A 20539-nucleotide genomic window follows, 5' to 3' on the forward strand; every position below is an offset into this window, starting at 1 on the left:
GCGCCCCGTCCGTTAAGCGAACTGCTGTTTTTAAGTGCCCTACATAGTCATGTGATTGTAACGTAACCCGACCGGAAAACACCGACGACCATCGCTACCAATGCTTCTTGAGAGGAACAGAGCAGCTGCAAGCCCAACGGACAAGTCCTCCGGTAACAAACAACAACACGACTAACTCCACGGATTCAAGGCAAGCAGAGTAGAAAGGTAAGTCTACCCGCACTTCATTACATTTTGTATAGCGACTGATGTAATTTATATACGGGTTCAATAAATCGGTCACTTTGAAGTTTAAGAAATGTATTCGGCGACCACCCCTTGTCCATTTCATGAGGCTCCGTTTATTTTCGCTACACCGCTCCTCTAGTCGGGGGGGCAAAGCAGAGGCTGGCGCCTGAGCCTTCGTGGCGCGCTCGAACACACCGTTTCAGCTCCTAAATGAAACCAATTACAAATATTTTGTTACTTGCCGATGCGTGGGTCTATAGCTAAACTAGACATGCCAGCAGCATAGGCGTTCACCTATAGGTTTTGTAAGGGCTATTTTTTTTGTTTAGGACGAAAACGTACTGCGGAAGTGGTTTCTCTGCGGGATATCGGGCCGTTCCACGTGTCTACAATAGGGGCGGCGCTTTCTTACAAACACATAGGACTACTATGAACACATGGTACTTTACTGCTAGATTCCTAATTCTTGAGTGACTGCTCAAAGGGTTACTATTACTAAATGACTCATTCATAATTATTGAGTGTCACAGGTCTCAACAATTGACTGATGGATGTCTGCCTCTACACAAGATATCATGATGGTATTTTCTGATAATGTAAGGCAGGCTACTTTATTTGCCAGAATGGATTTAATAAACACATTTGTCAATATTGTTTAATCACCACCAATGCTGCAACATTAGCCTGCAGTGTTTTCCAGCAGTAGTAGTAGACTATTGTGTCTGGACCAGATTGAGAGTTGCTCTCTTCATCTCTTTAGACAACTCCAGATTAGGTGGTGATTTTAGCATGCCAGCAAAGCCACAACACTAAACAATACATTAATTGCACTATAACGGTGAAAAACGGTGTCTGCAAACTATTAGGGCCTACATAAAGCTGTCCCAACACCTTACCACTGCTACACCTGGCTATCAGCAGAGCCTTGTCTGGCAGTGAAACAGTTCATTCAGCCTCATTTACTGCCTTAAAAACATAGCTGATATGGCTGACTTGCTTAAACAAATGATGTTTCTAATGACAATTGAGATGTACAAACTATGGCATAAGGGGATGACATGCAGATAAGAGGCAATCCGTAATTTCGATTGAGACAAAGAGCGAGCTAGGATGGATGTATCGTTAGTCAATATAACCATTTGTTTAGCACTTTTGAAATGTACAGCGACAGAATTCAGAACAATCCAATCTTACAGTGTTCTCCCTGTACACCAAGTTAGAACCGTAGGATAAATAAAAGGGGCATCTAAGCAGACAATGAAAGCTATTACAATATTCAATGATTACATATCTCTAAAGCAGGTTATAGGCTACAGTAGAACAGTAGGTGAAATTAAGAGGGGTAAATAGACCACATTTTTAGGTTGAGGTACGTGGGCTACTAACATTTTTTAAGCTTTATTTAACTAGGCGAGTTAGTTATTAACAAATTCTTATTTACAATGACGGCCTACTCCGGCCAAACCCTAACACGGACAACGCTGGACCAATTGTGCGCCGCCCTATGGGACTCCCAATCACGTCCGGTTGTGATACATCCTGGAATCTAATCAGAGTCTGTAGTGACACCTCTCGCACTGAGATGCAGTGCCTTAGCCTCTGCGCCACTTGGGAGCCCTAAACACTTCGCATTACTTTTTTAGCTACCATATACATATCTCCTTGGCATATCACATAATTTATGAAGTAGCACACAATCCATTTTTGGACTCACCTTGTTGTGCTCAGCTCACTTGAACAGGAAGGTGGTGCGGCGGTCCTCCGAGTTAGGTTGTTTTGAGCGTGGCACAATTCATGCTTCATTGACAGTATGGCCAATGTTGAATGTTTATCATTTTAAACTTGGAAAAGAGCCCCTTAATACCCAGATTTGGGACCACACAGCCACTGTCACCGATTCCTTCCAAACCACTCGTTGAATTTGCGATTTCCAACTTGTTGTGTAATGTTTATGGCCAATGAGCACCGATACGTTTAGTCTATCATTTCTCTTCATTATTTCTCTTCATATGACAAGGATTTAAAAGGATTTGCCAGTAGATTGTCGACTTGATTCATGATGACTGCTAGCTAAGATGGTGAAAGTATGATGTTGACATGATCAGTCCAATCAAAGCTTCTGTACATATAACGTGATTTGACATCCTTTTATCTGTGGCCAATGACCTTCAACCTTCTTGGATGGGCACTTCTATGGCGACAGTCGAAGGGCTAGAATTTAAGGTCTGCTCTTACACTTGGCAGTGATGTAAAGTTCCCATGAGTGACAGAACACTGAGCCAATCACTGTGCAACACTCCATATTTTCTGCTGGCTTTCCCCACCACCACAGAAAGCACTGAGCTAGGCTGAAACACCTGCACACCCAAGAAAACAAAAAGAGACCATGTTTGTATGCGGCTTATTAACTCAATGATATATATTATTCTTTTACATTGTTTGTAAACTGATGTGTTAATGCCAAAATAACATACGTTATTTGTTAAAAAATTGCGTGGCTCAAAACAGATGGGGCTCTGCCCCACCTGCCCTGAATGACGAATCGCCACTGGGCAGCCCTCCTTCTTATGTACATGCAAAGAGAAGGCTCCTGAGTCAGCCTAGTGCCTACTGCACAGGGATTTGACTTGAGTGTTGTGGTGTTCCTGTGTGGTATAGTGAGAGAATGGGTGTTATACCCTGCAGGTTCCATTCCCATTGGTGGAGGGGTGGAACCAGTCAGTCTTGCCTCAGGAATGTGTAGATATACATAAACCTGATCATGTGATGCCCAAAAGCCTCCAATCCTGTGGTGACCTTTAGGGGTCAACTGCAGCTGTCTTGGTGGCCAGAGCAGAGAGCACACTCCCTATGAGTAAGGGTTCAAAGGGCGTAGGCATGCGAGGGGGTTGGAATCCCGTCAAAGGACTGAGAGCAGATTGTGCCTGAAGAGATTAGGCTACTTACCTAACCATACACCTTTATTCCATGGATCTGTCGGTTTCTGTCTGACACTTCTGATTGGCTGGAATTCCAAGGCGGTATTTGCACTCCCTCTGGAGATGCTGAGGGTTCAGAGGTGAGGTGACTGAGGTCTATATCGGAGTAACTTTTAGGTGTCTTATTCCACATCATCCAGTTTGTTTTATACAGTAGTTTTTGTTCAACTGACATAACTGCAAGGAAAAATACATTCAATGTGGTGTGCTCTTTCTTCCAAATGGATATTCTTCTAGCCTAAATATACGGTAGGTTAACCCCTCCTCTGCATCCTGTCCCCTGAGGCAGCTTGTAGGGTTGTGTGAGTAGTCCTCCGGAAGCTGCAGCCTAGAGGTCAATAAGGAAACCACCCATTCTGTCTCCTTTCCCATCGAACGCTTTTGCTAACGTGGTTATAGTCAGCCTTGTGGAAAAACTATCCAGTCAATAGCTCTGCGAACCTCAGAATCTCTGAGATCAGGTCATCTGATGTTAAACAGCTCCTTGTACTTATTGGACATTGAGCTGTTAGGCTATGTTTAGGACAAGAGGCCTTCCCTGCTTTGAAATACATTTGATGAAAATATGTTAGATGTGTTACATTAAAATAGTATGCTCATACATTATGTATCAGAAAATAAGCCATTAAATTGCCTCTATTCAACAACAGAGTTTGTTTTGTTAGCCTACATTGGCGTTTGTTGTGGTGTTACAGCTGTCAGTGGCCCTCTCAGACTTCTCTCTTTGGTGGCATTGTAGTCCTCTTCCAGACAGGAAACGAACCAACTGACTGACTTGCCTTCGTCTTTGTGTCTTTCTATGTGCAGGTTGAAGAATGGAGTTGGCCAACCATGGTCTTATCCTCCTGCAGCAGCTCAATGCTCAGAGGGAGTTTGGCTTCCTGTGTGACTGTACCATCGCCATCGGAGACGTCTTCTTCAAAGCCCACAAGGCCGTGCTGGCCGCCTTCTCAAACTACTTCAGAATGCTCTTCATACACCAGGACAGGTATGGTAAACAACACGGCATCAGCTCTATCTGTAGGCTACATTAAGCTAGGCTAACATTACGTTTACTAATGATTTACAACTGAAAGCTTAATACAGCCCTGCTTGGACTGTTCAAACAAGTTCACCCAAAGGTTGTAGTAGAATATGTGCAACTCAATAAGGAAAGGACCATGTTTATGTATGGTGATCAATAAAAGCTTTTGTTTGCGTCATCAGTGTTTTCAATTGCCAAGATGTTTTGATGTGGCTGATAAATAAATGATTATTTCTACCATGAATTCTCTTTCCAGTGACTGTGTCCGCCTGAAGGCAGCCGACATCCAGCCAGACATCTTCAGCTACCTCCTCAACCTGATGTACACAGGGAAGCTGGCCCCTCAGCTCATCGACCCAGCCAGGCTGGAGCAGGGGGTCAAGTTCCTCCACGCCTACCCCCTCCTCCAGGAGGCCAGCCTGGCCAGCCAGACATCCTTCTCCCACCCAGAGCCCAGCCTGCCCCTCTCTACTTCCCTCTTTGGCATCCAGATCTCCGACAAGCAGGTTGCGCTGTCCGGCAGGCTGCCCGTCCGGCGCCAGCTCTCCTCGCCTTTTGACCTGGACAGCCTCCCTGACAGGAAGTATCCGTCTGCTGTAACAGCGGCATTCACCAACCATGCATCCAAGCTGGACTCTTCGTTTCAGGAAATGGTGGAGGCTTCGACCAGCGGCCAACGGGCCTCGTATGAGGAGCATGGAGGGAACACCCCGACAGGAGAGGCGCCCTCCTCGGGTAGCTCCAACACCATTCTCCATGTGAAGCCGAGCATCATGAAGAGGAATGCCTCCTTCAGGAAGCACTACTCCTGCCACCTGTGTGGCAGCCGCTTCAACCAGAGGAGCCTGTTGAGGGAGCACCTCCTGCAGCACAGCCTGGCCCGGCTCCCTCTGGTGGCCAAGCCCAGCGGTGCACACTCACCTGTCCTCCCAGGAGGAGGAGGAGCAGCCACCACACCAGAGGTAGAGGAGGTACTGCTAAGGGGAGGTGGAGAACGGTCCGCTGCTATGACAGTTGAGATGCTTAGTGACAGCGAGCAAGCACCGCCCTCTGGTTTCAGCATGGACTCTCCCAGAGCAGAGTTGTCGGGGTGGGCGACCGGGTGTCAGTCCCAGGCCGACACCCCACCTCCATCGGACATTGCGGATATCGACAACCTGGAGAGTGCTGACCTGGACCGCGAGGTGAAGCGCAGGAAGTACGAGTGCGCCACCTGCGGACGCAAGTTCATCCAGAAGAGCCACTGGCGAGAGCACATGTACATCCACACGGGAAAGCCCTACAAGTGCAGCGCCTGCGGCAAGAGCTTCTGTCGTGCCAACCAGGCGGCTCGCCACGTGTGCCTGACCCAGGGTGCCGACGCCTACACCATGGTGGACCGGCAGAGCATGGAGCTGTGTGCTGCAGGGGACGACACCAGCCAGATGGAGGCGCTGTTCCTAGGCTCGGCCAGGCCCTACAAGTGTAATGTCTGTGAGACCACCTTCTCCAGCCCCAACGAGGTCATCAAGCACCTGTGCTTCAGCCAAGGGGCTCTATCTGGCCTGCAGGGGCAGTCAGGGGTGCGGCTGCTGCAGGGGGAGGAGTTTCCCAAAGACGAGGGCTCTGATTCGTCCGGCGCCGCCACCCTCATTACGGCCATAAAAACTGAGCAGATCTTGGTGGAGTAGGTCCACAGCACCAGAACCAGTCTTATATTTTTATTCTCTTATATACAGTATGTTTATTATTTCCTTTGGTAAATGATGGTCAGTAGTTAAGCTAAAGATTTAGTTAGAGGTATATAGGAGGGGTTTTATATCTACTGAAAATGCTTCCTCAGGTTTATTTAACAGCAAAGCCAGAGACTTGGACTTGTTTCAGTAGGAACTGTCTATTAAGTGTCCATGTGAAAACCACACACTGTACTAAGTCTTCTTTCCAACATGACGTTGCATTTGTTCGCCCATTTGTTCTCCTATGCATATGTCACTGACCAATTGGCAAAGTAGTATGTCGCTATATGTTTCTCAAAATATGTGCTGCAGTTGAGTTCGTGGTGTAATTATGACTAGGGCTTTGTCGTATTCTCAGTCTCTTTCTGGTGCTTCATTTACATAGGTCTGTCACATTGGTTTCTGTTACTTAATTTAAAGTGGCCGTTGGCTGTGGTCGAGCCTCTCACTCAGCTTTTAGCTCCAGACAGGAACAGGAAGTTGAGAGAGAGTTCCGGAGGAAGTGATGTTTCTCTACAATCAAATGGTGCAGGAGATACCAGGGGAAGCAACAGGCAGGCAGGTGCAGACCGAATGGTGGTCTCAACACATCTGCTGTAAAAGTCTCTCCTTGTCCAAAGTGTTATCTCGTGCAGTATACTGATGAAATAAGTATATGCCCAATCCAGAATCAACCTCATTCCATGGCCTATTAGGTCCAGTAGGCTGTGTCTTCCTTTGGCAGTTTTCCGTAACCTTGTAAGCAGAACATGTACCATGACATTTCATAATTCCGTGGTATAAATTCCCTTCTGTACATCGTTTTGAACAGCCATTTTTGTTACTTTTTGTGCAACGTGTGCCAACTGTGGGTATGAAAAGAAGCACAATTGCCATAGACGAAACAGGGCAATCTAGGCCCAAATTAAGGATTGTGTTGGTTACTCCAACAGAGGCCTCAAAGCAGAAGCAAGCACTGTAGCTTTTATAGGTGATGTTTACAGTCGTGCCATTTTGATAAACCTTTGTTTATTTTAAATAGCTACTATCTGTGCATTTTAAACACATTTATGTTATCATATTTTGATGCCTACATGTATTGAAGGGAGTTTTCAATTCTGTACAATATTGTACACCTTGCCAATTGATGATCATTTGCTTGAATTTGTTCTTAAAGACCTTATTTTGTGTTGGATATACCTTTCTAATTTTATATACAATGCTATATTTACAAATCATATTTTTTATTGCAAAGTTTGTATATTACTAATTGGTTTCCAATCTAGAAAACAATTGATTTAGTATAGTGAAGGTGTATGTATATTTGTTGTCAATCTCTTTCCATTCAAGGCCTTGGTGTTACTGACAAAATTCTAGTATGATATTTATCTTAATCTGCTGCGGCTTCATTTGCAGTTACTCTTTCCCTCTGTTTGTACAGTACAGTTTGGTGGCAGGGAGGGTCAGGCTCAGTTCCATTTTGACCCCTAGCCCAGTCTCCTCTAGCTTCGTTCTATCCTTTTGGATCTCATAGACTAGCTGAAAGAAAAATGGCCATCCATATAGTAAATATGGTTTATTCCTATCCTATCTAGACTCTATCCAGGGTGGGGCCAACTGGGACTGGGGTTCCATACTACTTTCGCACAAATGGAGTCTTCATGCTGAGCAAATTAGACATAGTTCAGTCACATTTCTATTGGCTTAAAGACACAATATAAAAGTGAGCTTAAATGTGTTACATGGGGGAAGGACTCCTATTTATCTCGTGACTCACTCTGTGTTATAGTATATTCAGGCATTGTGAAGTGAATACTACTGAAGTGTACTTCTCAGAGGTCAACATATAGCACGTTTCTCCTCATCAGTTAGTCTCTGGATTCTCCCTGCTGAGCTCAAGTTGTACAATGTTCAACCACATTGGTCGTAGGTGTAAACTAACAGCTTAACGTCTTTCCCTGTGTCAATTATAAAATGTGTATTTATGCAAGCGGTTTGTCTTTTCTGTGTTGGGATGTTTTTGGAAACAAGTTTCAGGGGTAATGGGGAAGCTGGGCGAGGGGAAAGTCCCCGACCTATGACCCTGGAGCGTTCACACTGCTGCCCTCCCAAAGCTCAGTTCAACATGTACTGTGATATCTCTGTGTTCTCAGGAACGTGAGTTAGTCTTCTGTGTAAATAATAAAGAAAACTATTTTACATTTTCACAGTGAAGAATGAACAATTAAAGAGATGTTTTGCAGAATTATGGCATGATTAATTATTTCTTATTCAGCTGTGTTCATCCCAAGAATACATGCATGTTTGATTTCAGATGTTTTACTCGTCTTTTGGCTTTGGTTAAATAAACTCTAGACATCGCTACGGAGGGTTTCCCAGTCTTTCATCAACCCCATCCAAATGAACACGTGGTTGTTGATTAAATCATTAGTTGATCCTGAAGATGTTACAAGATGTCTCCACTTCATAAAAGGGGTTTGGCTCCTCTCCCTCCTTAGGTGGGGAAAACTTGCGTCTGTAATGTCATTTCTGCATTCAATTCAAATTCAGAGTTTTACTCCAGACTTTTCTAGTTAATAACTCACAACAGACCCCAGCTAAAACATTCATGATTTACAGAGCTGTTCACTGTTTTAACTGGCTTGTTCCATGACAACTAGGCCCAGGCAAGTTATACTAGATAGAGCAGTGGGACTGAAGTGTAAAGGCCCAATGCAGTTTAGTGTTTGAAAAGACCACTTGAATATACAACCCGTTTTGGGGGGATGGAGTTTTGGTCACCAGGCAGTAAATTAGTTAATAGATCAATAACAAAGAGAGTTCCAAACCTCTCTGCCAATAATAGCAAGTTTTCAGATTTCCCCTCCCCACTCAGACCACTCCCAGACAGTCCAAGATAGATTCTGCCTGAGAAATTGCTATTTGTTAAGAATAATTTTTGTTTCCTTTTGACCATTTAAATTAAAACAATCACAGTAAGGTACTTAATTGTTAGCTAGAAATATTTTTTTTATTGAGATAAGGATCCTCCCCTTTTTTTTCAATGTTCACCTAAAATGACGTACCCAAATCTAACTGCCTGTAGCTCAGGCCCTAAAATGACATACCCAAATTTAACTGCCTGTAGCTCAGGCCCTAAAATGACATACCCAAATCTAACTGCCTGTAGCTCAGGCCCTAAAATGACATACCCAAATTTAACTGCCTGTAGCTCAGGCCCTAAAATGACATACCCAAATCTAACTGCCTGTAGCTCAGGCCCTAAAATGACATACCCAAATCTAACTGCCTGTAGCACAGGCCCTAAAATGACATACCCAAATTTAACTGCCTGTAGCTCAGGCCCTAAAATGACATACCCAAATCTAACTGCCTGTAGCTCAGGCCCTAAAATGACATACCCAAATCTAACTGCCTGTAGCTCAGGCCCTGAAGTAAGGATTTGCATATTCTTGGTACCATTTCAAAGGAAACACTTTGAAGTTTGTGGAAATGTAAAATCCATGTAGGAGAATATAACACAATGGATTTGGTAAAAGATAATACAAAAAAAAAAAAACGTTCTTTTATATATTTTTGTACCATCATCTTTGAAATGCAAGAGAAAGGCCATAATATATTATTCCAGCCCAGGTGCAATTTAGATTTTGGCACTAGATGGCAGCAGTGTATGTGCAACGTTTTAGACTGATCCAATGAACCATTGCATTTATGTTAAAACATTTGTATCAAGGCTGCCCAAATGTGCCTAATTTGTTTATTAACTTTTCATGTTCAAAATTGTGCACTTTCCTCAAGCAATAGCATGGTATTCTTTCACTGTAATAGCTACTGTAAATTGGACAGTGCAGTTAGATTGACAATAATTTAAGCTTTCTACCAATATCAGATATATCTATGTCCTGGGAAATTTTCTTGTTACTTACAACCTCATGCTAATCGCATTAGCCTACGTTAGCTCAACCGTCCCGTGGACTGGACACCGATCCCGTTAACGTATATTTGCCCATGTTTTGAAAAAGCTGTAACAAATTACTAATCCATACTACAGAGGCAAAAGTAAGCCATAAGTAAGCCAGTTTATTTTGTGATCTTTCAAACATTTAAACATCTTGAGGATCATATGCAATGGTGTCTTGCCAATATTACTTACTTATATATTTCGTGACATCCTCACCTTGGACATCATTCTCCAAATCTTTTTACAGTATGATGGTATCAGTTTCATGTGTGATAATTAATACACTAAATGTAGTTCAGAACCAGATAGAAACAGAAACTCAGGTACACATTTTTATATTGCTAGCTTTATTTTTGAATGAAATATAGACAGGTTTCTGTATCTACTATTAAGAGCTTGGAAAATGTAAAAGACAGAATTAAGTCCATGCTACAGATACATTATATGCTTATAGGTTATTACAATATTATTTTTTGAAGTGCATAGGTATACAGTTTGTACAGATGTTACCAGGTTCACAGTTAGATTGTGTTACAAAAAGCTCGGGCGGATCTAAGGTGGTGTTTCCAAACCAAATGCAATAGAATAAGCAGTGGACACAGACTGTTTATTATTTATTTGTACTATTTTACATAAAACAAACATTGTGGATGTGTGTGACAAATCCACAGTCAAAGTAAAGTGAAACAGTGACCAGATATAGTGGTCGAGGCTTCTAGGATTTCTCTCGTGTCTCATTGGTCAGTCAGCTTTGTGAGGTGTAAAGTCTAGAGCTATATTGTCAATCATCATTTTGACATCCGAGGGATAAATAGGAAGCACTCCATTCTCACAGTATGTGCCCACAGTAGAATTGGCTCATCTAGCCACCCTAACTAATCCCAAAATCAGCATTTGAATTTCATTGGTAAATAAAAGTTGACTTGAAGATAAGTAAATCAGGCTGACCCAGAATGAGGCATTTGAGACAAATTGGACACATTTCGTCCTGCTGATGTTCTATCATGTTAGCAACCATGGATAACCTACCCTAAGTCAATTTGGCTTGGCTACATAGAAATGTCAATATAAGATGTTCTCTTTGTCTGGTACCATGTGATTTGTGATTGAGTAGTTTGTACCATCTAAAAACCTCACTGTTGCCAAATCAGTGAGGTTATGACTTACTGTACTGTCACACAAGTTACAACATGAAATGCATGTGTGGAATGTATTTTCAGCAAACAATGTTCATTTGAAAATGCAATGAAATGTAAACATTTCCAACATTCAAACATAAACATTACATAACAGCACTCACCAGTGGGAATGGTAAAATATATCGACTGAGAGATGTGATAGTCTGTATCGGCAGCAGAGGGCGCCAAATAACTGGTGTACACTCCAAACTAGCATACAATCCTCCCTACGAGCGTACACTGTACACCAGAGATGGACGGATAGATCACCATTTCAAGAGATCAAGCAATTACACATATTTTGAAGTGCTATCCACAACGTTAACAGAAGTCATACACTTGAAAATACAAGACAATCTAACGTGAGATATATGTTACTCTCCCCATCATAGTACTAGTGTCACCAAATACCTCTCTCACAATATCAAACCAGGCTGAGATAATAGTGTTTTATTGTATTTTTACACAATAATCAAAGACATACTTATTTCAGAAAGTAACAATACTTTTTTTCACAGTCATTCAGGCAGTGAAGTATGTTTTATCTACAGTAGGAGCTGAAAATATATTGTCAGGCTGAAAGGAAGTACAGTGTGACAGAACATGTCAAAGATGAAAGTTTGTAAGATTTGTTGCACACCTATTGACTTTCACCTCACTCCATGTCTTCACATTAAGTCATCGTCTGCAATCAATGATATCGGAACACCGCCATTGAAATCACATATGTACCATGGTTTAGTTAGAATTTCTGCAAAATCCAGACATTATCTTTGAAGTCTTACATATGTTTGAGAAAATGGGTCACATATTCCATACAAAAAAAATAAAGGATGGGGGAATGAGAGATTACGCATAAGATATAAATACAATATACAATATAATAATCCTCCAACTCAGAGACCACACACACACACACACACACACACACACACACACACACACACACACACACACACACACACACACACACACACACACACACACACAAAACGGACAGCAGACTCCCGAGCCACAGCAAGGTCATCAAAACAGAAAAAGTAAATCACATTGATTACGAGCCAGATGGGAAGCTTCAAAGGTGCAGGACTGTGGCTTGGTATGTGTGTAGGGAGAACGATGCTTCACCTATGGAGGGACAGTGGGGTGGGGATGCCACCTCTGTGTGACAGGCTGGGGCTGCAGGACAGGGGCATGGGGGAAGGAGAGAGGGGTGGGGTGGAGCGAAGTCACTCTGGGCAGGGCGGGGTGGAGCGAAGTCACTCAGTCGCTCAGGGTGGGGTGGAGCGAAGTCACTCAGTCGCTCAGGGTGGGATGGAGCGAAGTCACTCAGTCGCTCAGGGTGGGGTAGAGCTCAGTCACTCAGTCGCTCAGGGTGGGGTGGAGCTCAGTCACTCAGGGTGGGGTGGAGCGAAGTCACTCTGGGCAGGGTGGGGTGGAGCTCAGTCACTCAGTCGCTCTGGGCAGGGTGGGGTGGAACTCAGTCTCAGTGTGTCTCCACAGTGCATCCTCTCACTCTCTCTCTCTTGCTAACTTTCTCACTATCACTCACTTCCTGGTCAGGACAGTCCGTCTCCCAGGCAACCATCTTGCATCTACAGCTAGGGTATAAATAAATACATGTTATTAGTAAATGGGTACCATTATCCTTGGAAACACATATCAAAAACTGGTCTCCAACCTGTGGATAACAATTAGGAAATTACTTGATTTATTTAGAAAACTTCATTCAGTGGATTTTTTCTTCTAATGGATTGTTCTAATAAGATACTTGCATCTGAGAGTAGTTTGAAACAGGAGAACTTAGTGCCTCATACGCCTGAGTGGAAAATGCTTTTTGGGATGTTGTAGACTGCAGTACTGCTGACTCAGAACCCCCTATATGTCCCTCTCTCATGTATACCTCTCTTTCTTTCTCTGCTCCACTTTCCCCTCTCTTCCTCCCTCCCCTCTTCTCTGTCTGCTCCGTCATCCATTTCTCTTGGTTTTGTTTTTATGACTCAGCATGCTTAGTGGGACTGCTGTGCCAATGCTGCTTTCAGCCCGTTGTAATTCACTGACTCCTCTTTTTGCTGCAGTGCTGCGTTATTGCTTATTAAACATATCACAGGGCCGCGCCCTTTAATCAAGTCAAATTTCAGGTGGACCTTGTGTAGAATTGACAAATAAAATGATCTGAATCTTAAAAACATGTAGGTTATTCTGATATGTTTGCTTGACTCCATATTGAATCTGGGATGAAGGGAGGAATCATAATCAGTCTGTCAGCACAAGTTCATCTGCCCCTCACACACCGCTTCTCTTTATAGACCGCGGCCTACAAACTAGGGGTCAACAACGGCATTCCTGCTTTGATATAAAACGTCCCCAGGTTACTCGTACCTCGAACAAAAGCTGTTTCATCTGGTCAGCCAGAAAGCCCCCCCCCCTGATAAAAGTAGTGCCCATTGATGTTTTTAAAAAGCCACCATGAGAAGATTGTTTGATACGCTGACAAAGGAATTCTGGAAATATTTTTTTTAAAATAGTGTACTCTTTTCTATGAACCTTTTCATCATGCTAGTTGAACATAATAACCTTAATAATATGTTTGTCAAATACTAGAATAGTAGAATACTACTATTAACTACATCCATTTCATTGTGGGGAAATATTTTTGGGACTCTTTGACATATAAACATCAACTCATTACTTAATCATAAACATAAGATATAAGACAGACTGCTTACCTGCTCACGATGTAGCTGTGAGCTCTGTGGAGGAGACAGTTTCAATCTCCCTCACTGCCTCCTCGATCACCTCGATCACCTGGGCCATCACCTCCACACGCTTCACTGGCGTCGCCTTCTCTGCCCCTGCCTCCGCTGGTCTGCCAACTGTCACAGCCATGGCGATGGCAACCTCCTCTTCCACGATGTTAGCAGGGGCCTCTTGGCTGGCAGTCACAGCTGGGGTGTCTGGTGTGGATTCAGGGGCTGGCGTGACTTCTTTAGCCAGGGCTTCCTTTGTCTCTGGTGCGCTTACAATGGCATCGATTTCCACCACCTCCTCCATCTGGATTTCCTTTGCTTCCTTCTCTTCAACGATCTGTGCCGCTTGATTGACCACCTGTACTGTATGTGGGCCCACAACCTCAGCAGTCGTCTCCTTTGGCTGGGCTGGGGCTTTCGGTGTCTCTGTGGGCCCCTCTGGTACTGGGGTCTCTTCTGTCACCACCGCCGCTTCTGACTTCTCATCAGCTGCCTCTGGAACGGGAACCTCTGCTATCACTTCCTGAACCAGCTTGATTACCTCAGCTTGTAGAACTTCCTGAACCTCTACTGCCTCTACGTTGCTCTTTACCTTTTGAATCTCCTCCTCTGCCTTTCCATCTGACTCACTCTCTGTCTGTTCCACCTTTACTACAACTTCAACCTCTACAACTTTCTCCTCACTTATGTTGACCTCCACTGCTTGCTTTAATTCCACTTCCTGTTTTATCTCCTCAACTCCCTCTTTGACAACATCCTCCGCCTCCTTGTTAACCTCTTCCACGATACTCTCTGTGATTTCAACTATGACTGGAATTGTCTCAATGACCTGAATGGCCTCGTGAACTTCCTTTGGTGGTTTTTCAGCCTCAGCTTGTGCCTCTGGAGCAGCAGGCTCCTCTGCAGGAGTTTCTGGTGCTGGTGCTTTAACTTGGACTACAGGAGTTTCAGCAATGACAGGTTTCTCCTCTGCTATTTGTTCAATCTCTTTCTCTATCATTGCTACTGCCTGGACTGGTAGTGCGTCTTCAGGTGTCTTCACGGTGGCAGTGACGCAGGCAGGTGCTTCGGGTTCAGCCTCTGCTTCAGACACTTTCTCCACAGCGTTCAGGATGACCACCTGAGCAATGACCAAACCCGTCTCCTCCATGGCCTCTGCCTCCTTCGTCTCCTCGGCCTCTGTGACACCAACCTCAGTCACTTTCACTTGGATTTGGTAATCACCCGCAGGCTCTGCAACTGCCACTGAGACTGTTTCCACCGCCATGGCCTCCGGGACCTCCACTTGCTGGGTTTTCACGGACGGTGGGCTGATTAGGCACACAGTCTCCTTGACAATGATGAACTCTTCAGCAGGGGCTACAACAGCAATGGCTGCCTCGCACACCTCAGTAACTGTGGCCAGATCAAAGTCAGTTAGCGAGGTAGCCATTTCTCTTGTGACGGGCTCATTCACCTCCTCTACAGGAGCGATGTCTTTGATGGCAGCTGTCTCTTCCACCTCCATCTCCTCACTTTTGACCTCAACGACAGGTGCCTCAGAGATCTCCACAATGTCAGCGGCAATGGATTCTTCGACAGTTGGTGTGATGGGGTCCACCAGCTCCACTCTGGGGGTGTTCTCAGTCACTACAGGGGCCTCGATGATTTCAGCCTCCGTCTGGATATCATTGATCACGGCTAGCTTTTCAACTTCATGCTCTTTGCCCTCAGTGGCTATCTCAGGCTCTGGGATATCTTCAATAGTCTTCTCTAGGGAGGTCTCCAGGAATGTGCTGTCGACCTGCTCCACTTGAGCCTCAAACATTGGCTCTTCAATAGAATCAGCCACCTCAGTTGGATCAGCCTTGTCCTCCACTGGCAACTCAGCAGACAGAGCATCGCTGATCTCAGCTAGACACTCCACGGTGGGAATCACAGGCTTCTCCACCGCCACCTTGGCAATCTCCTTGGTGCCCAGGCCAGTGCAGATGGCGGTGGCCTCAGTTTCTTTATGCACCATCAAGACAACCTTTGATTCGCTCTCGGTGAACTCAATCGGCGGTGTGGGCTCTGGGATGGACGCAACATTCTCCAGTTGGACCTCTGTGATTTCTACGGAAGTCAGGCTTGGGAGCTCATTGACCAGCTCCACAGCCTCCTGGAGGACCTCCAGAGACTCTGGCTCAGGTTCATAGGGCACAGGGGTGGTTTCTCCAGACATGTCTGGAATCATCTTTGTAGTCACCTCGGCAACAGACAGCTCAGGCTCCTGCTCCAGGCATGTGACCGCCTCTGAGGTCTGCTCTACAATGTCCTCGGCGAGAGTGGTGTCAGCAGACTTTGGGGTGGCGGCACCCTCTTCTGGAATGTCGCTCAGCTGATCGTGTGGAATCTCCTGGAGGTCTTCCACAACAGCCGTGGCTGAGATCCAAGAGGGGGATCTCTCTTCGGTGGAGGATTGAGCCTGAGTGATTGGTGCTGCCTCCTTAGCATCCACTGTCTCCACTGTCATTTCAAATTCAGCCTCTTCCTTAGTCTTGGCATGCTCGTTGTCGTATTCTGAGAGGGGGACCACGGCTGGTGTGTCAGAGTCTTCCTCGCCAGACCCCAGATCGGAGGAAAGCTGCTTCTTCTTTCTACGTCCAGGGATGAGTTTCCTCAGAGAGAATGAGGAATCTTCTTTTGAGATTTCACTGTCTGAGACAACCGGTTCGGCACCGGACTCATCTGTCTTATCCTCGGCTTTGGGCTTCTTCCTATGGGTGACGAGGCGCTTGAGAGTATCCCAGGTGGACTCTCCTGCGGCGGGGCTAGTGGATGGTTCGGGGGACGACACCGTGTTTTCCTGATCAGCCTCTCTGGAACTTCCAAGAGGAGACTCTGTGGTCTTAGCCGGTTCTTCTCCAGCTTGTGGCGCCTCCTCTTCGATTTTGGTCTCCTCATCTTCAGAGTCAGAGGTCTTCCTGGTCCTTTTCTTATTGCCGCCCATACACATAAGGGCCTCCCATGAGACTGAGGTGTCCATCTTCATCCTTTTGGACTCCTCGGTGCTGCCCTCCAGCTTTTCAGTGGCTTCGGTTTTTGGGTCCTCCTCAGTGGATTCCGGCTCCTTCTCTTTCTCCACAAACACGGCACTCTCAGTGGAGGACAGGGTGCCCGACTTGGCTTTCTCACCAGTTGCCTCGTCCTCACTCTCAGAGGGCCTCTTGATGCGTTTCTTGGGCGTCACCAGCTTCTTGAAGGAGGACCAGGGCATGATACCTTCTTTCTTCTTCCCTTCATCTGAGCTGGTTACCTCCCCATCAGCCTCTTGGCTGACCTCAGCTTGGGCGGTTTCTACCCCGATGGCATGCTCACCAGACTCCTCTGGAGACGAGGCCCCACTGTCGGGTTTCTGGACCTCTGCTGAATCTGTGGAGGTTTGGAGTTCAGCTGCCTGTTCCCCAGACTCGGTCAGCTTGGCCTCTGCGTCTTTCTTGTCTTTCTTCTGTTTCTTGGTAGAGAGCTTCTTCAGGCCGGCCCCAGTGAAGAGCTTTTTCAGTGGGCTTCCCTGGGCCTTGACCTTCTCCTGGGATGATAGCAGCTCAGCCTCGGTGGTGACCTCGACTGGGGCGTTGTCTGCTTCCACAGCCTCTTCAACTTTCTCTTCCACTGGTTTGGCATTGTCAGAAATACCGGATTCTGACATTTCTACTGCAACCTCGGCTTGGACCTCCTCTTTGATCTCTTTGACAGGTGCTTCCACTGTCTCAGTTTCTGTGGAATAATCAGGCTTAGCCTCCTCTGGTGTTGTCACTGGTTCCACCTCCTTCACCTCTCCCTCAACCTCTTCTTGTGCTTTCTCTCCATCCTCCTCCACCACAGCCTCTGCTGTTTCCTCCCCCTCCTTTATCTCCTCCTCGGCAGCTTTCTCTTTTGGTTCCTCCTCTTTGGGCTTCTTGATGCTTGCCTTCTTGCGCAGATTGAAGAAGATTCCCTGTGTAAAGAACCTTCTGAAGGGGGACTGAGTGGTCTCCTGGCCAGGTGGGTTAGTTGCAGCTGGGTCCTCAGGCTCTTTCTCTGTAGCTACCGCCTCAGCTCCCTCTGCAGCCTCTTCTCTGACTGCCTCTGCAGCCTCTCCATCCACGGTCTCAGATGGGGCATCCACTGGAGTGGCGTCAGTCTCAATGGTGGAGGTATCTAGCTCAGTTGCCTTCTCCTTCTCAGATTTGACCTCCTCCTCTGCAGTGGCGGCTTCCTCCTTAGTTTCCTCAGACCCGCTGGTCTCTCCTTCCTCCACGTCCTTGTCCTTCACCGTCAGCAGCTGCACCGGCTCCGTCTTCTCATTCTTGTCCTTCTTCACAGTGAACTTGAAGCCAACGAACTTAAAGATCTTTTTGAAGCCCACCTCATTGGCTTCGCCTGGTTTCTCCTCGACCTCCTTCTCCTCTGCAGGGGTGATGTTGTTTGTGTCAGGTGACTCTTTCTCATCCTTCTCTCCGTTCACCTGAGGGGGCACCTCAGCCTGGAGGGAGTCCATTGTTTCAGGAACCTCCTCCTTCTGAGACACGGACACGGCATCAACTGAAATGACAGAGAGATAAAAAGTAAGGTAATATACCCATTCCCACAAACAACAACCGATAGACACTCTTTCTCTCACACAGGCACATAGGGGGAGCCAGACCAGAGACAAGACTGTATCAGGGCAAATGGAAAATGTGAGAAAACCATTTTTAAAAACTCAAATAGCATCTTCAACATCTGAAGATGACCTAAACCACATCACAAAAGCAATAGCTGACCCCGAGTGGATTTAATCAAGCAGTATGCAAGGACCAGAAATAAAGTTTGATCGATGACACCAATCAACAACTATGAAATTAATTCCATTGCCAACGCTTGGACAAAGATCCAATCCCAAAATAAAGAAAGCTTACAGGCAAGGGTGTACAGATGTAGGATCATAATTTGATCACTATTTTGTTGCTGAGAATTTCCACTTTGACATTTAAGACTTTATTTGCCCTCACAAAAAATGTATCAACCCCTATAAAAATGGCCATGAATTATAATCCACATAATTCACATTTCCTGTTGCTGCAGGATTAGCTAACTAGTCATGACTTTTTTATATATATTATATTGCAAGCCCCCCCAGCTGTGTTGCTTTTTCCAAAACTATAGCTATCACCTCCTTATCCACTCTCATGCATCTACTGTAAGAACTAGTTTCTCTATTTGACAGAAAGAAGACGCAACTGTTGAAGTGACAGGTGAGAGAAACAGAACACACACACACACACTCTCACACTCTCACACTCTCACACACACACACACACACACACACACACACACACACACACACACACACACACACACACACACACACACACACACACACACTGCCTGACATTTCTGCCATATCTCTCTGTGTTTTGACAGGAGTGGGTGGAGGTAGTGGGCTGGGGTTGGGCTTAGTTCACAGACCATTTAGACTTCTGAGGCCTGTTTTCCTCTAGCATTCCACTACAGCAGGGGAAATCTCACATCTGTTGCTGGGATTCTTTTCTCTGGGGGTCCTCAGCCTACCCTAGGGCTCTCAAAACAAATTCACAGCATTTTTTTTATACATCGATCTCAATTCACCTAGATACACACCAAGGCTGGGAGACACACGCAGTCGTTTAACCAGGCAAACATGCTCATATTCTCATAGTGACCCCCCCACTCTCCTCTGACTGACAGATAAAACCACTCACACCAGTATGTGCACCATGCACACGCACACATTTCCACACACATACACACATTTCCACACAACAAACACACATTTCCACACACACAATACACAGATAAAACAACAGTATGAGATTATACTTCATTATGAATAATTTTCCCTATGACAAATCTGATAATCCTATGTTTTTAGAGCCAACTAATTAATAGTCTTGCTCATAAATTTCTCTAAGAGAATGAAACAATGTGAGAAAAAAAGGTAATATATCAAAGGACACTTTAAACCAAGACACAAGCCGTTGGAGCATAATGTGCACTATAGAAACATTAGCAGTGAAGATGATGCTTCTCTTGTCTTGTCCATGAATAAGATACAGTTCTGGCATTTGGCCAGAGTTTATCTCTCTAATCTGTTCACTTCCTGTTGTTACATTACAGCGGTGGAGCTTCACATGTTGGACTGACATTCCTGGAATATCACTGCTCTTTTTTGACCAACATAACCACGAGTATAAAAAAAAACATTCACCAAATTTCACATCAACTCAATCTAAATCTGTGTAATATACATTCTACTCATTTGGGGCTTTTGTGAGAGTGAGGCTTACAACATCTATTTTGGACATATGGGTTTGACGTGAGGAATGTGAGCTATGCGAGTCACCCGGAGTTAAATTATTTTAGAATGCTGTAAATATAAACTGGTCTACAGCAGCCATCCACTTCCCATTGAAAAATACTATTTTTGTACCCAATACTTGGTTTCAGCTGTATGTGGTATATGTTACTATGGGCCTATCCCCCACCCAACAAAGATATCCCTCTAACCTGAATTCCATCACACACAGCTAAATGAAGACTGCATTGTTTGCGTCATTTTTCTCTTTTTGGTCTTTGGCAAGGCTTTCTTGGGCTGTTCGTGCACACACAACATTATCTACACACAACATTATCTACACACAACATTATCTACGCCCCTTCGTCTGTCATTTGTCAACAGTAGAGATTCTTCAATAAAGTTGCTGT

General features: G+C 45.1%; 2 protein-coding genes across 3 annotated transcripts in view; one reads left to right on the top strand and one right to left on the bottom strand.

The window, feature by feature from the left end:
* The first annotated feature begins 69 nt into the window (after positions 1-69).
* Positions 70-8288, top strand: zbtb2b (zinc finger and BTB domain containing 2b). The gene is made up of 3 exons (XM_020455158.2): positions 70-207; positions 4014-4194; positions 4487-8288. Exons 2-3 carry the CDS (start codon positions 4022-4024, stop codon positions 5898-5900), a joined length of 1587 nt encoding a protein of 528 aa, XP_020310747.1. The 5' UTR covers positions 70-207; positions 4014-4021; the 3' UTR covers positions 5901-8288.
* A 1923-nt stretch (positions 8289-10211) lies between these two features.
* Positions 10212-20539, bottom strand: part of akap12b (A kinase (PRKA) anchor protein 12b) — a 32412-nt gene continuing 22084 nt past the window's right edge. For both annotated transcript variants that reach the window (XM_031800211.1, XM_020454875.2), the window contains exons 2-3: positions 13793-18358; positions 10212-12664 (exon numbers count right to left, since the gene is read on the bottom strand). In XM_031800211.1, coding sequence (XP_031656071.1) covers positions 13797-18314 — 4518 coding nt within the window. In that variant the 5' untranslated portion in view covers positions 18315-18358 and the 3' untranslated portion in view covers positions 10212-12664; positions 13793-13796. The remainder of the gene's footprint in view (positions 12665-13792; positions 18359-20539) is intronic.

Source organism: Oncorhynchus kisutch, linkage group LG21 (assembly GCF_002021735.2).
Source record: "Oncorhynchus kisutch isolate 150728-3 linkage group LG21, Okis_V2, whole genome shotgun sequence".
Taxonomy (NCBI): domain Eukaryota; kingdom Metazoa; phylum Chordata; class Actinopteri; order Salmoniformes; family Salmonidae; genus Oncorhynchus; species Oncorhynchus kisutch.